This window comes from Syngnathus leptorhynchus, chromosome 7 (assembly GCF_054491065.1).
Source record: "Syngnathus leptorhynchus isolate UIUO chromosome 7, UIUO_Slep, whole genome shotgun sequence".
NCBI classification, from domain to species: Eukaryota; Metazoa; Chordata; class Actinopteri; order Syngnathiformes; family Syngnathidae; genus Syngnathus; species Syngnathus leptorhynchus.
In genome coordinates, this window is record NC_141201.1 from 14,073,312 (window position 1) to 14,090,713 (window position 17,402).

Sequence of the window (17,402 nt, forward strand, 5' to 3'; positions counted from 1 at the left end):
ATGATCATTGGGACTTTGGGACTTTAAATCCTGCAATTAACACCAACACACACGCACAGAGGGAAACGAGTTGGCATTCGGGATGATGAGAGAGAGGACTTGTTGATGAAATGTACTTTTTGCAATAATCTGCTGCTGCTACTACTCAGACACTCTGTTTGAACGTTTTGTTCTTGTAACCTTTATAAAAACATTAATGGAGGTGTGAATGTGAAAAAAAATGTTAAAGGTATACAGTACGGCACACTGTTATTTACACATTGTTATTTACAGGAACTGATGTGAATACATAAAAAAATATGTGAAATTGTGAATAACAGAAGGTGCTTAGATGTCGATAACTCTCTGCAGACATGCTCATTGGATGTAGTCTCATTGTGTAGGCCTAAATCATAAAATCACTTTTTCTTCATCTGGCTTCAATATTGATACTAACATTTGACAATGTGTCATCCTACAGGTAAAAGACAAAGAATTCCCATACCGTAAGAACTTGGCTCGTGTCCTGGTAGAGGTGGAAGATATAAATGACCACATACCGATATTTACTAGTGCACTTTATGAGGGTTCAGTCTATGAGTCAGCAGCTGTGGGATCAGCTGTTGTACAGGTGACTGCTTTGGACAAAGACAAAGGGAAGAATGGAGAACTCCACTACTCCATTGAATCGGGTTGGTGCAACTAAAGATTTTTAATATGCTTAGTAATATCTTTAAATAAACCAAATTATATTTTCTGTTCCTACAGGGAACATTGGAAATTCATTTCATATTGAGCCAGTTTTGGGAATCATCACAGTTGCACATGACCTTGACTTGTCCAGTATAGGTTACTACATACTCACTATCAGAGTCACAGACAATGGCTCTCCCTCTCTCTCCACAACCACGATAGTGCGTATAGCTGTTACACTCTCAAATAATGCAGGTCCAAAGTTCCCTCAACCTGAGTATCAAGCTGACATCACAGAAAATGCAGTGATTGGAAGCTCTGTCACCACAGTCAGTGCAATGAGTCAGTCCACGCTTACTTATGAGATCAAACAGGGCAACTCTGATCGGGTTTTTCAGATAAACCAGTATAGTGGAGTAATTACAACTCAAAAGTCTCTGGACTATGAAGTTAAAGCATCATTCACTCTCACAGTACAGGCTACCAACATGGCTGGCTTGGTCTCCAATGCAACTCTTTTGATTCAAGTTTTGGATGAAAATGATAACGCACCAGTGTTCAAGCAATTTCACTATCATGGCAGCATCAGTGAAGCTGCACCAATCAACAGTCTTGTTTTAAACACAGAAGATTCCCCACTAGTTATCAAGGCCACTGATGCTGATCATAACCAGAATGCTCTGCTCGTATATCAGATTGTCGAAGACACAGCAAAAATGATTTTCACGGTGGACTCAGGTACTGGCTCTATCAGAACCATTGCAAATCTTGATCATGAGACATCTTCTATCTTCCACTTCCATGTTCAAGTCAGAGATAATGGGAGACCACAGTTGACAGCAGACAGCCCAACTGAAGTTACAGTACAAGTCATAGACACAAATGATTCACCACCTCGTTTCACCCAGAATAACTATGAAACAGTTGTGCTTCTCCCCACCTATACAGGAGTGGAAGCGCTGCAGGTGTCAGCCATAGATCCAGACAAACATGCGACAGGACTCACCTACTCTTTCACAGATGGAGCACTGGAACATTTTTCCATCCAACCTTCCAATGGAATTATAATAGTTAAAAACACTACTTTTTCCAGAGAACGTTTCCGCTTCACTGTCAAAGTCTCAGATGGGAAATTTTCCACCACAGCCATGGTAACCATTCTTTTGAGAGAAGCTCTGGATTCTGGTTTAAGCTTCACCAATAATCTTTACACTTCGTTAATTCAAGAGAATGTTTCTAACATCACCAAGGTAGCTGTTGTCAATGCTGTTGGAAACCGTCTTAATGAACCATTGAAGTACAAATTATTGAACCCTGGTAAACGCTTCAAAATTCGTCCAACTTCTGGAGTGATCCAAACCACAGGTTTGCCATTTGACCGTGAAGAGCAAGAATTCTATGAACTGATTGTTGAGGCGAGAAGGGAGCATGACCGTCTGCACGTAGTCAGAGTTATGGTTAAAGTCCAGGTGGAAGACACCAACGACAATTCCCCTGTATTTGTTGGACTTCCTTATTATGCAGCTGTTCAAGTAGAAGCTGAGCCAGGATCCCACATTTTCAAAGTTATGGCAGTTGATGGGGATAAAGGAATTAATGGAGAGGTGACTTATCACCTGAAGGATGACCATGGTCATTTTGAAATCAATCGACAAACAGGAAATCTTAAACTCAAGAGAGCCTTTGAGTCTGATCTATCTAATATGGAATACCTGATGGTGATATACGCAAGAGATGGTGGTTATCCACCTCTCTCTTCCACAATTGAATTTCCTATTACAGTTGTCAACAAAGCCATGCCTGTCTTTGACAAGTCATTTTATTTGGTGTCTATTAATGAGGATGTGGCAGTGCACACACCTGTCCTTGGTATTAATGCAACTAGTCCTGAAGGTCAGACTGTCTTTTACACAATAGTTGATGGCGATCCAGCTCTTCAGTTTGACATTGGTTTTGACACAGGAGTCATAAGTGTCATACATTCCTTGGACTATGAAGTAGCATCATATTATCATCTGACCATAAGAGCAACTGACTATTTAACTGGCGCCCGTTCTGAAGTTGATGTGAATGTGGTCATTCAGGATGTTAATGACAATGTCCCCATCTTTCAGAAAATGTTCTACTCCGTAGTTTTATCGGAAACAGCAATGATTGGAACTCCAGCTATTCAAGTAGTTGCTACTGACAAAGACTCTAAAAAGAATAATATTGTTCTTTACCAGATCTTATCCGATTCACATAAGAACACAGACTATTTTCACATTGATAGCAGCAGTGGACTAATTCTGACTGCCCGTATGATGGACTATGAACAAGTCCAGAAGTATGACTTCATCGTGAGAGCGACTGATAATGGCTTTCCACCTTTGAGTAGTGACATGTCTGTCACAGTTGTGGTGAATGACACAAATGACAATGCTCCAATTTTCAACCAGCTTCTTTATGAAGCCCACGTGAATGAGCTGGCACCAAAGGGTCAATTTGTAACCTGCGTCCAAGCCTCGGATGCAGACGATTCCGATTTTGCCAATCTGGAGTACAGTATTTTATCTGGAAATGAAAGGATGATATTTGTGATGGAGAAAAAGACTGGAATTATCACTTTGTCCAGCCACAACAAAGAAAGAATGGAACCTGTTTACAGCCTTAATGTTTCAGTGTCAGATGGGGTCTTCACCAGCACTGCACAAGTTCATGTTAAAGTGGTGGGAGCCAATTTGTATAGCCCAATATTTGAACGGACTGTATATGAAGCAGAGCTGAGAGAAAATGCTGCAGTGGGAACCAAAGTTATACAGGTAAGAGCTGTTATGAAATTATTTAATTGGATGTTTCTGTAATTTTTTGTAATTGAAAAAGATGCCTGGCATAATTATTCATTTTCTCCTTCATTAAATTATAGGTACAGGCAGCTGATGCGGATCCTGGTGTTTTCGGTCATGTGGCTTATTCCTTTGTCAATGATGCTGGCAAGAACCAGTTCAGCATTGATGCAAATGGACAAATCACCACAGTGGAAAAACTTGATCGTGAGGACCCTGCAAATAAAGACACAGTCTTGACTGTGCTTGCCCAAGACTCAGGTGGACGTGTTTCTTACTGTACAGTACAAGTTACCCTTCTGGATGACAATGATAATGCACCTCATTTCAGTGCCACTGAATACAGAGCATCTGTCAAGTCTGATGTTGCTCATGGTTTTTTAGTGACACAGATTCAGGCCATTGATCCTGATGATGGAATTAATGCTAGGGTTACATATTCGCTCTACAGTGAAGCACATGTCCCTGTGGCAGACATTTTAGAGATTGATCCTGAAAATGGCTGGATGGTGACAAAAGGAAGCTTCAGCCATTTGAGAAACTCTGTGTTATCTTTTTTTGTAAAAGCCATGGATAATGGAAATCCAATTCGCCACTCTCTTGTGTCAGTCTACATTCATGTTCTTTCTCCAGATTCCATCATTCCCTCATTTAGTCATCATCCATATTCATTTAGCATACCAGAGGACACACTAATAGGCGATGCTATTGGTATGGTTCGCCTTAACAATCCTCCTGGATATGACACGCTTATTGCTGCATTTTCCCTGGTTAGAGGAGAGAATGGAGAAAACAACAAAGATGAAGTGTTTGTGATTGAAAAGGATACTGGGGTGATAAAGATAGATAAGCTCCTGGACCATGAGCATATCAAAGAATACCACTTCAAAGTTATTGCAACTGTGCAACAAGCCAAGCTGGATTCTGTAACTTCTGTTGATGTTAATGTTAAAGTACTAGACCTAAATGACAATAAACCATTTTTTGAGGCCATCTCCTATGAAGCCACAGTTTTGGAAGGAATGCCAATTGGAACCAGAGTTATTCAAGTCCAAGCACATGATCCAGATTCATCTGCCAATGGACAAGTAACATATATTCTTGGAGACTTTGTCAATTCAGAAGCTGAGACTACATTATTTGGAATTTTCAGTATTGACTCCAATGCAGGCTGGGTTTCCACCCGCAAGACCCTGAACCATGAGTCCAATCCATCATACACATTCACAGTTATTGCCTCAGATCTCGGGGAGGCATTATCTCTTTCCAGCACTACCACTGTTACAGTGGCAGTATCAGACATCAATGACAACCCACCCATTTTCTTGGAGCAGCGATATGTTGGTACAGTTAACGAGAGTGACTCGCCAGGAGAAGTGGTTGCTGTGCTGAACACAAAAGATGATGACAGTTCTGCCATTAACCGACAAGTCAGTTATCACATTACAGGTAAGATTCTTCTTCTTCTTCTTCCTATTATTATTATTATTATTATTATTATTGTTATTGTATTTGAAATGATGTGTGTTGAAATCACGGTAAGAGTTTGGGTAAGCCACTGATTGTGTTACAGAACTACCATGGCGTTTTTTTATTTGGAAAGATTTTCACAGAGAAAATTTTTGGTGGGAAAATGGTTCATGACTGAAATCATCTAACAATATAAAAATTTCCAAAGATCAAACAAATAATAACCAGCATATTCATCAAAACCAGCTGCACTAAACATTATTTTTATGTAATTGTTCAATACATTGTTAGGTTTACCAAACTCTTAATGAGGGCTTTCCCTGGGAACCTAATGTCTCACATCTCATAATCTTTCCCAAATAAAACAATTATATGTATGTATTAATTTAGTGACAAAAACTAATAGGCGACTCAAACAAAGAGTTACAGTATTTATATTGAGGGCAAAAGAAACAATTAAAATTGATGAAAGCAGGATTAGTTCTCTCTTTGATTAAATATTAAAATCAAATTATTACTTTATTCATTAACAAATAAGATGAAATTGGAATTGGAAATTCCCATTAGATTGAGAGCCATCACCAAGAGACAGGAGATTAAAAAAAAATTGTAATTTTGGTTGAAGAAATTCCTTTTATTTACTACATTGCAATGAGCATCAGCAAGACAGGCACCCTGGTTGCACGCCCTTACCCTTGAGAGTGAAAATGGTATATGGGATTCACTTGTATTGTACTTTAATTCCATCAAGGGAATCAAAGTGCTTTTACGCTGCCTATTAATTCACCCAGTCATACAGTAATAAATGGAATATACAGTGATGCCTCATTTTTGCAGGAGATGCGTTCCAAAACCACCCACAAACAATGAAATTAGAAACAAAAGTAGGAATGATCACTTTTTGGTTCTTTTATCACAAACAGGGTATTTTGGTTACATTACCTGACATGTTTCGGCATGAACTTCCGCCTTCATCAGAGTGTCACTGTTGGGAAGTTCATGCCGAAACATGTCAGGTAATGTAACCAAAATACCCTGTTTGTGATAAAAGAACCAAAAAGTGATTGAAAAAAGGAAACAGAATGAACTTAGTACAACTAAAAGTAGGAATGGTATAGGGTGATTCCTCAACACTTCGCACTTCATCTTTCGCAAATCCGCTACTTTGCCGATTTATAATTGACAATGAACGTCTGTCATGGGTGTATTGTAAGTTAATTAGATATGGTTTACCTTGCAAAACAATGCAAAGTGTCCATTTTCTAAATTGCCACATTACATTAACATGGGGGACATCATGCATAGCAAAACCAAAGTGAGTCACGGTTGCGCATGAATCTCCTGTTGCACTGTGGTCCAACACACAATGTTATAATATTACAATACCTGTTATTCCTTCCCATGGGCTCACCATTTGTGGAACGGGCCAAAGGGGTTGGGTGCGAAGTGAGCTAGGCGGCGGCCAAGGGCGACTAGACATAGTCGGACTTGCCTCCACACAGACTTTGGGTTCTGGTACATGTCCTCTTGAGAGGGGATGGACTCTCCTCCACTCTGGAGTTGCCAACGGTGAGAGGTGTTGAACAGGTGTGGGCATACTTATTGGGCGCCTGGATTTTGGGGTTCACCCCGGTGAACGAGAGGGTAGCCTCCCTCCGCCTTCGGGTGGGGGGATAGTCCTGGGGATGCAGTGAGAGGAGCCAGATGAGGCTGCTCGGACATCTCATCAGGATGCTTCCTGGACGCCTCCCCGGGGAGGTGTTCCAGTCATGTCCCACCGGCAGGAGACCCCGTAGACAACCCAGGACGTGCTGGAGAGACTATGTCTTTCAGCTGGCCTGGTAACGCCTTGGGCTCCCCTGGGATGAGCTGGACGAAGTGGCTGGGGAGAGGCAAGTCTAGGCGTCCCTCCTGAAGCTGCCCCCCGCAACCCGAACCCGGATAAGCGAAAGAAGATGGGTGGATGGATGGATTTATGGATGGATGGATGGATGGATATATGTTATTGTAAGCTTTGTAAACCCTTCCCAATACTTTTACGCGGCATAAACTTTCCCATTCCCTTAATAACCATTCTGACACTGTTCTGTGCATGTATTTTACCTTTACAATAAATAAAAGTATAAACGTGATATTTTCACTCCTTCTGCACCGATTGGTGCGCGTGGCTGGCTGCCGCCTCCTGTGCTTGAACTCTGTCACGTCCGCAGAATGTGCGTGCATTGCTCAGAGGCACGTCCCACTATCAGGGCTCATTGCCGGTGTCCCGCGTACATAGGAAAAAAAGCACTGCCGTCCCGAGTCCTCAACGGCAGTGCCTTCTTCCTACGTGCACAGCAGCCAGCTACGCAACCCGCGCTTGTCCTCAGTGAAGCACATTTCTCAGAGGCACGCCCCATGCTATAAGCGGTAATTGTCGCTGTCCTGAGACTTTCTGCGCGGCGGTGCCTTTTTCCCTTGTGCGGGGCTGTCACGTCTTCGCTACCGCCCTGCTGGCCGGCTAACGCGCCCTCCGCGCTAGACCTCGGGGCACCCGTCGCCAATAAGGTACTGCGTGTGCTAATCGGCGCTGATTGCCACCACCTTCTCATGTTACCCACTTATTAGAGCATTTATATAGACGCCTTTCATCCCCTGTCAGTCCTAGCCGTTTCATCTGCATTGACACACGCACGCCTGCCACCTGATTCCCGTTTGCCTGATTTGCTGTGTAACGAAATTACCAAAAATGGCGACACAAGATGCGAGCTCGCTGATCGACCCGTCAGTCGCCTCGTGCATCTGCTCTGCTTGCATTCCAGCCTCACTTTTCCTCGTTTCCCATTCTCTAAACAGTCCGTGTTGCACGTGGTTGTCCTGCCTCGGTCATGACGGGCTGGCTTCCGCGCTTCCCGCATTTGTCCGCAGTGACATATTGCTCAGAGGCACACCCCATGCTATCAGCGTGCATTTAAACACCGTTCTCCCATCATGTATAAACCCGCGAAGTAGCGCATTCGTGAAAGGTGAAGCGCAAAGTGGCGAGGGATCACTGTCTATGTAGTCTTGATAGAAAACAACAGCTTATTCACATTGCCATGAGTTCAAGGGTACTTTGACGAAATTTGCTGGGGATGGGACCCACAACTGAGGTGGTAGCACCCTGCGACCAGGATTGTGTCACCTTAAATAAATGAATGGCAAATTACAACAATGAATAGCGCACTTGATACTATGTTGATACTGAGGAATCCATGCATTCATTATTATGGACCAGCCAAAGTCCAATGTCACATGAAAAAGTATAGCTCTTAACATATTGTAACGAAAAACATGTTTTAATCTTTAATATGATAATTTGACTCGTAATGAATATATTTGATGGGAACACAATAGAAACCCCACTAGAATGAGAAATGAAATGGCCAAAATAGATAAATGAACCGGTCACTGCGGTCTGCATTTTCCACACATATCGCTAAACTACCAAAATATGTATGACTAGTACCCGTGTTTCAAATCATTGTTCTAATGGAATCATAGAAACGTATACAATAGTTTTTACAGTAGGGATTTTCTTAGGCTTTGCCATTTATTGTTACTGAAACGACAAGCTCTTTACTTTCTCTGTACCTTCTCTGTGATTTCTTATTATAATTCTCTGTTTAAATAATCGGGATTATTTTGTAAACCATGTGTATATTATAGTATTACCGTAATTTTTGGACTAAGTCGCAGTTTTTGTCATAGTTTGGGTGGGGGGGCGACTTATACTCAGGAGTGATTTATATGTGATTTTTTTCACAAATTTTCAAAATTCAAAAATCCGCGATGTAGTGAAACCGCGATAAACGAACCGCGATGTAGCAAGGGATTACTGTCATTTGAACTGCAAGTGACGTCACCCGTGCCGCGCGGCGGTTGTTTACATAAAGGACAAAGGATTCGATCACGGGATGACGAAGATGACAAAGGGCCCCAAATATTTCCGGCATAATTAGCGGCTTTGTTGGTAAGTAACACGGAGGATGAAGAGTTTGAAGGATTTAATGATTTGGAGTGATACAAAAGGTGTGAAAAACTATTATGGCTTTTACGCACGCCCGGTCTTTCTCGACTGGAGCTCTCTTTCATCTCCGTTGATGTAAGTTGGGGGCTGGCGCTCGGCCGAGTGGCTGTCCGGGGACGGTGGATGGGGCTCGGACATTGCTTTTACGCACGCCCGATCCTATTCTATGGAGCTCTCTTCTACCTCCGTGGCTGGAAGTTCCATAGTTGTTGGCTCGTTGAACTTGTGTTTTGTTAAATAAAGAGCCGTTTACCAAACCCACGTCTTTCCTGGTACTTTGTTAACGCTACAATATTTTTATATACTAGATTTCTGCAGTGCACGAGCGGCGTTGTTGACATAAAGAACGAGGAATTTGATCGATGGATTTAATGATTTGGAGTGACACAGATGGTTTGATAATATTGTTGTTATATAAACCCACATCTTTCCTGGTACTTTAACACTACAATATAGTTATATACTAGATCTCTGCAGCGCACGCGCGGCGTTGTTGACATAAAGAACGAGGAATTTGATCGATGGATTTGATGATTTAGAGTGACACAGATGGTTTGATAATATTGTTGTAATATGATAGTCATTTGAAATATAATTTATATATCTTTATATGGGTCTGTGGAATAAAGTGCGACTTATACTCCGGTGCGACTTAAATATGTTTTTTTTCACTTTATTGTGCATTTTATGGCTGGTGCGACTTATACTCCGGAGCGACTTATAGTCAGAAAATTACGGTATTTACATACTATCATGTCTGTCAGTATATTTACATACTATCATGTCTGTCCACGGTAATAGTAATAAATGATAAACTCGCATAAAATACTGTTCAGAATATTTGCTTGTAAAGTCTGATCAGTTGTCATTATCAAATAATTGTGTTCTCTAAGACTCAGACACCAGATTGATTGCTGTCTGTTTCTCTGTTTTACAGGTGGAAACTATCGTGGTGTGTTTGCGCTGGGTCTAGTTCAGGGTGAATGGAAAATGTACGTGAAAGGGCAGTTGGACAGGGAGGAACGCAGCCTCTACATTATTAATGTCACTGCAAGCGATGGACTATTTGTTTCCCAAGCAACCGTGGAGGTCACAGTGATGGACGCCAATGATAACAAACCCATCTGTGACCAGGTGACCATCAAGCTTGGTGTTGGCCACTGTCTTTGTTTTTTGGATCCACTGGATTTGGATGGACTATAAATTGTTTTAGACTGAATGTAGCAAGCTGATGTCAATTCATAAAATATTTTATCCGAGGGATGTATGTGTGTGTGTGTGTGTGTGTGTGTGTGTGTGTGTGTGTGTGTGTGTGTGTGTGTGTGTGTGTGTGTGTGTGTGTGTGTGTGTGTGTGTGTGTGTGTGAATGTATGTCCACAGGCACTCTATACTGCATCTGTTCCAGAGAATATCCCAGTGAATAGTGTGCTGCTAAGGGTCGGTGCCACTGATAAAGATGTGGGCATCAGTGCTTGGATCCAGTATTCTTTGCATGGCCGTGGATCACATTACTTCAGTATCGACCCAGACACTGGTATGAATGTAACCTATATATACATATAGATCTAGTTTCGTCACAATGTAGTTCTAGCGCAAGGCGCATTCTAAATACATGCGGAGACTAAGTACACCTTGTTTTGGTATTTTCACAAAGGCGTGCAAGTATTTTTCAATCAAAGCAGCTTCTCTAATTCCCTTTAAAATTGGCGCCTGAGAGGGGTAGTCCTTCACAATCCATGTAGGAGGTCGACCTGTGAAAAGTACATTTAAAAGGAACTGCAGGCAGCCCTCCACATTTGAATGATGTAACTTTGACCATGGAGATCAATAATCTGCATGGAGAAGTGGGCACTTGGAAGCCACCTTCCACCAAAAAAAAAAGCTAATGAAAAAAAAAACTCTCTAGCTCTTAAAACTAATTAAGATTAGGTGAATTTAAAAAATGTAATAATGAAGAAAAAATGAACTACAAATAAATACTTTTTTAAAAAACAAATCCAGCTACTTTTGCATTTGAACATGGCCTATTCATACCAATGGTTGGACGTGGCATCACTTGAAATGACTTTCAGCCAAACAAACTTGTCAGGTGCGCATGGTACTTCAGAAGACCCAACATGACAGAAAACGCTCTAGCAAATACCAAAACAGGTGAAACAGGGCTTGCACTGGCACAAAAATCAGGATGTGCCATTTTTTACGCTCAAGCACCTTCTACGAAAAGACTGAAGAGCCCATAGTGTACACATACTTTTGCATTGTGTCTACACTGTGCATTTACTGTATGTATTTATATGAAATGAAGCTCAAATTAATTTGAGGTAGTATCTATGGCCCAAGTTAATAGTCTTTCATTATGCACACGTACATACAAATCATCATGCAAAAAATATCTGTTATTATTCCACCTTCTGTTAATAACTTCATTCATCAGGTGAGATCAAGTCATCTGTAGCTCTGGACCGAGAGGTGACACCCAACTACTGGCTGGTTGCCCTGGCAACTGATGGTGGTGGGCGGTCGTGCCGTGCTGAGTTGTGGGTGGAAGTGACAGATGTGAATGACAATCCACCAGTCTTTACCCTGCCACACTATATTGCAAGTGTATATGAAGACACTGCTACTAAAGCCCTTCTCACTCGCATCCAAGCCATAGACCCAGATGAAGGTGATTCATTAGATTGTATTACTTGTAACTGATAAATACTAGTTTTTACCTCTGTCTCCTAAATCATATCCAACAGCCATAGCAATAGTCCGTAAAGCTATACAATGAAGTCCAGCTTTTATATGTATGACTTGTTATGCTAATAAAAGCCCCCCCAAAAAATTTACGCATTAGAGTATAGATTGAATATTTTTAGGTAGTTTTCAAAGTATTTATTTGAGCCATTGCCAGATCCACTTTTAACTATGGAAGAAGTTGTATGCAGGCTGCACTTACACATTTGAAAGGATAATTGGGATGTATGTACCGTATTTTTCGGACTAAAAGTCGCTCCGAAATATAGGTCGCATTAGCCATAAAATGCACTATAATGTGAACAAAAAAAACCATATACCGTAATTTTCGGACTATAAATCACGTTTTTTTTCATAGTTTGGGTGGGGGGGGGGCGACTTATACACAGGAGTGACTTATATGTGGTTTTTTTTTTTCAAAAAAAATTACTTGATCATTAACACATTACTAGTACAGTTGATCACCTCACATATTATTTTTAATACACTGAAAAAACGAATAAAGCAATTCACACTTTAAAGCACAATATTCAAGTTCATGAAACAAATAAACAAAACAAAAAAAAAACAACTGAAAAAGAAATATAGTTATTTTCAAACTAAACTGAACGAGGGTGATTTAAATTTCACCATTGGTCGTGACGCAACAACTGGGAGGGGCGCTGGTTTTTTGAGTTTTTAAAAAGCACAGGTCTGGTGAAGAAAATTTAGTGTGGTGATGTAAAAAAAAAAAAAAAAAAAAAACAGTAGGGGCAGCAATGCAATTTAGGATGCAAGCTCTGCTTGTGATAGACACATCACGCCAGACATGCAAATCACGAGTCCGACGGCGCGCGTACGCGGCATTGTTTACACAATCGATGATCGATGTATTTCATGATTTGGAGTGACAGATGGTTAGGTAATATTGTTGCTATATGATAGTTATTTGAAATATACTTTGTATATCGTTATATGGTTCTGTGGAATAATTAGACATGCAAATCACGAGTCCGACGGCGCGCGTACGCGGCATTGTTTACACGATCGATGATCGATGAATTTTATGATTTGGAGTGACAGGTGGTTTGGTAATACTGTTGCTATATGATAGTTATTTGAAATATACTTTATATATCGTTATATGGGTCTGTCGATGTATTTTATAATTTGGAGTGACACAGATGGTTTGATAAACGTGTTATTTATGTAATAATCATTTGAATAATTCTGAATGTTACGTTAGGCCCGTTCTCAGCCTCTCGTTTGTGTATGTCACGTTAGCATACCGTATCGTTTAGCCTGTTGTTGCTGGTTCGTGTCTGTTTTTGGTGTTGGATTTTGACAAATACATTTGCCCCAAAAGTCGACTTATACTCCGGAGCGACTTATATATGGTTTTTTTTCACGTTATTGTGCATTTTATGGGTGGTGCGACTTATACTCCGGAGCAACTAATAGTCCGAAAATTACGGTATAAGTCGCTCCGGAGTATATGTCGCATTTTGGGGGAAATTTATTTGACAAAATCCAACACCAAGAACAGACATCATCGAGCAACAACAGGCTAAACGAAAGGTATGCTAACGTGACAAACACAAACAAAGAGCTGAGAACGGGCCTGATGTAACATTCAGAGTTATTCTAATAAGTATTACATAAATAACACGTTTACAAAACCATCTGTGTCACTCCAATTCATTAAATCCATAGATCGTCCTTTTTGTAAACAATGCCGCATATGCGTCGCATATGCGTCGCATATGCGTCGCATATGCGTCGCATATGTGCCGCGCCGCCGGACTCGTAAGTTGCATTTCTAATTATTCCACAGACCCATATAACGATATATAAAGTATATTTTAAATAATTATCAAGTTACAACAATATTATCAAACCATCTGTGTCACTCCAAATCATTAAATCCATCGATCAAATTCCTCGTCCTTTGTCAACAACGCCGCGCGTGCGCCCTGACATCAGCCTCGTCGTTATTCCACAGATCTAGTATATTGTAGTGTTAACAAAGTCGACTTCCAGGCGTGCGGCGGGGTGGGCTTCCATCCCCGGAGGTGGCATTTCCACCCACGGAGGTGGAAGAGAGCTCCATAGAATAGGACCGGGCGTGCGTAAAAGCCATGCCCGAGCCCCATCCACCGTCCCCGGACAGCCACCCGGCCGAGCGCCGGCCCCCGACTTCCATCCACGGAGGTGAAAGAGAGCTCCGTCGAGTCGGACCGGGCGTGCGTAAAAGCCATGTCCGAGCCCCATCCACCATCCCCGGACAGCCACCCGGCTGTCTTTGTCCTTTATGTAAACAACCGCCGCGCTGCTGACGTCACTTGAAATTACAGCAATCCCTTGCTACATTGTGGTTCGTTTATCACGGTTTCCCTATTTTTTTTTTTTTATTTTTTTTTTTTTTTGAATTTTGAAAATTTGTGAAAAAAATCACATATAAGCCGCTCCTCAGTATAAGTTGCCCCCCCACCCAAACTAAGAAAAAAAACGTGATTTATTGTCCGAAAATTACGGTATATTATCTATGGTACTAGATTTCGAGTTCTTTGAAGAATACAGTAATTCTGTCATTCTATTTTTTTTATTTTGTTTGTTTTCAAAACTTTTTTTGTCCAACTGGAAAATTACTAAAACTACTTCTTTTGTCTCTGCAGCTGGTCCAGGGCGTACGGTTGTCTACTCCTTGGCAGATTCTGCTGATGGTTCATTCTCTATTGATAAGTCAACAGGCATCGTGGTACTTGAACGCATCCTTGACAGAGAGATTCAGCCATCTTATCAGTTAATAGTCCGCGCATCAGATGAGGGTTCACCTATTCCCCTTTCTTCACTGATCAATGTTACAATCACTGTATTGGACATAAATGACAATCCACCGGTGTTTGAACGTCGCGATCAGTTGGTGACCGTCCCAGAGGATGTGGTAGTGGGCACCAAGATGCTCACGGTGTACGCCGCCAGCAAGGACATAGGGACTAATGCTGAGATTACCTACAGTATACGATCAGGAAATGAGCATGGAAAGTTCAGTATCCATTCTCTTTCTGGTGAGTATGACAATTGCTGTTGTTGATATTGGTTCACTTGTGACACACCTGCCTGCAGTGTAGCTTATACATTCTATATCATTTCACATTTCACCAACATAGTCCACACTTTTCCCCAACATCATTCCAAATGATTCTAGAGCTGTCAAAATAGATTAATTGACTAACTAATTAATTAACTAATCGATTATCAAATTAACCAACAACTATTTTAGTAATCAAATAAAACACGTCTGCGACCCTCATGAGAACGAAGCAATTCAGAAAAGTAGAATAACACACATAACATACATATGTGTGAAGGCCTTCGCCTTCACACAATAATTATTTTTTCAATTTAAACCATTAAAACCCTGTTATGTCTTCCTCTCAAAAGTAATTATTCATTAATTTGTCTAGTCATTCATGAAAACAGACTTTTACTTTGGAAAACAATCACCACACCAGAAACAAAATCAGTTTCGAAAAGTTTGATGAGCAGTACAACATTAATAACTCTTGTGTGATATTGTTAAATTATTGTTGACTAAATAATAAATAAATAAAATAATAAAATAAACATCACTAGTTGGTTAATAAACAGTACTTGGGAATACAGTTTTAAAAAACACTTCCATGCTAAATTAAATGTTATCGGATTGTTCGATTAATCTGTAGAATGAACTATAAAATAAGCAATTCTGAAAATATTTGATAGTGACAGAAAATATTTGTCAGACAATGACAGCCATTCAAAGCCATCCTGTTATTCTAAATGTTTCTACTATATCATTCCTCATCATTTAATTTAATTACATCACACGATTCCAAATAGGCGGCTTGGTGGCGCACTGGTTAGCACGTCCGTTCTCCCCGTGCCCGCGTGGGTTTTCTCCAGGCACTCTAGTTTCCTTCCACATCCCAAAAAGATTGCTTGGTAGGCCAATTGAGGACTCCAAATTGCCCCTCGGTGCGAGTGCAAGTGCGGATGGTTGTCCGTCTCTGTGTGCCCTGTGTGCCCCGGCTGGCAACCGGTTCAGGGTGTCCCCCGCCTCGTGCTCAATGACTGCTGGGATAGGCTTCAGCACGCCCGGGACCCCCGTGGGGACAAGCGGTATAGCAAATGGTTGGATGGAAATTACTTTATGGGAATGTGTGAGGGGAAAATATAATCTATAATACGATCATCAAAATTATGAGAAATAAATTTTTTAAATATTTTACTTTGTGAAAATGGATGGATGGATGGATAATAATTCAAAATATTTACGTTCAGAATTTCATTATTCACTTCCTCCAGAAATTGCATGTTGCATTGCATGATGGATGGATGGATGGATGGATGGATGGATGGATGGATGGATGGATGGATGGATGGATGGATGGATGGATGGATGGATGGATGGATGGATGGATGATTCCAAATATTTACGTTCAGAATTTCATTATTCACTTCCTCCAGAAATTGCATGTTGCATTGCATGATGGATGGATGGATGGATGGATGGATGGATGGATGGATGGATGGATGGATGGATGGATGGATGGATGGATGGATGGATGGATGGATGGATGGATGGATGGATGGATGGATGGATGGATGGATGGATGGATGGATGGATGGACAAATGGATGGATGGACGGATAGATTGATGATTCCAAATATTTACTTTCAGAATTTCATGATTCACTTCCTCCAGAAATTGCATGTTCTAGTTAAATCTTAATACCCATGTGCTACAATGTCATTTTTTCTCTGCTCACCTCCGTGTAGGAGATATTTTAGTTGTCCAGGCCCTGGATTATGAAATTTGCAGGGACTACTTCTTAACAGTCGAGGCTCAAGATGGGGGAACGCCTCCATTGAGTGCCATTACTACAGTGAACATAAATGTAACGGACGTCAATGACAATGCCCCCATGTTCAGCCGTGACCTGTATACCGCTGTTGTGTCAGAGGATGCCACTATTGGAGAATCTGTTGTACAGGTATTCTCAATTCATGACCTTTTCCACCAAGACATTGTAATTAATAACTGCCACATTTTCATAGCATTTAAAGGTACGACAAAAAACAACAACAATTCTCTCAAGAAATATCATATATGAAGTGTAGTTACTTAGCCAATAATGCTACATATTCATCATTGTTAGTTTGTACATGATGATACATTGTATCTACCAGGATTTTTCACTCTCTCTTTTTTATTATGCATGAATTAGGTAAGGCCTCTTTGGCACAATAGGTGGCTTGCGCTGGGCGCAAATTTAAAATGATTTGTTGATTCATCCCTCCTACTTCGCGGCTTCAACTATCGCGGCTTCGCTGTATCGCGGGTTTTCAAAAATAAATTAATGATTTTATCGCAGAAATTTCATCATTTCACGAGGTTTCGCGGCCACTTGAGTTTCTTCATTTTCCTTTAATAATGATAGCTTATGTTTAAAAGTCGTTTTCTTGTTTTGAAATGAATAAATTAAAGAGTCAGTACAGTATACTTTATCGTCACATGTGACTTCAGGGCGTTCTCTCTGTTGTATATTTAGATGTTGTATATTTTGGACTAACTCATGTTCCGTAGTGGGAAAACCCCGGATGTGGGAGGGGGAGCTTCGGGG

The 17,402-nt window shown here is 40.9% G+C and overlaps 1 protein-coding gene across 1 annotated transcript in view; it reads left to right on the forward strand.

Annotated features, from left to right (window-relative positions):
- Positions 1-17,402, forward strand: part of fat3a (FAT atypical cadherin 3a) — a 191,713-nt gene that overhangs the window by 138,413 nt on the left and 35,898 nt on the right. Inside the window, exons 10-17 of the mRNA XM_085916854.1 lie at positions 461-671; positions 748-3,473; positions 3,578-4,946; positions 9,953-10,149; positions 10,396-10,549; positions 11,450-11,683; positions 14,412-14,804; positions 16,558-16,772. Of these exons, the coding sequence (XP_085772980.1) occupies positions 461-671; positions 748-3,473; positions 3,578-4,946; positions 9,953-10,149; positions 10,396-10,549; positions 11,450-11,683; positions 14,412-14,804; positions 16,558-16,772 (5,499 nt within the window). The remainder of the gene's footprint in view (positions 1-460; positions 672-747; positions 3,474-3,577; positions 4,947-9,952; positions 10,150-10,395; positions 10,550-11,449; positions 11,684-14,411; positions 14,805-16,557; positions 16,773-17,402) is intronic.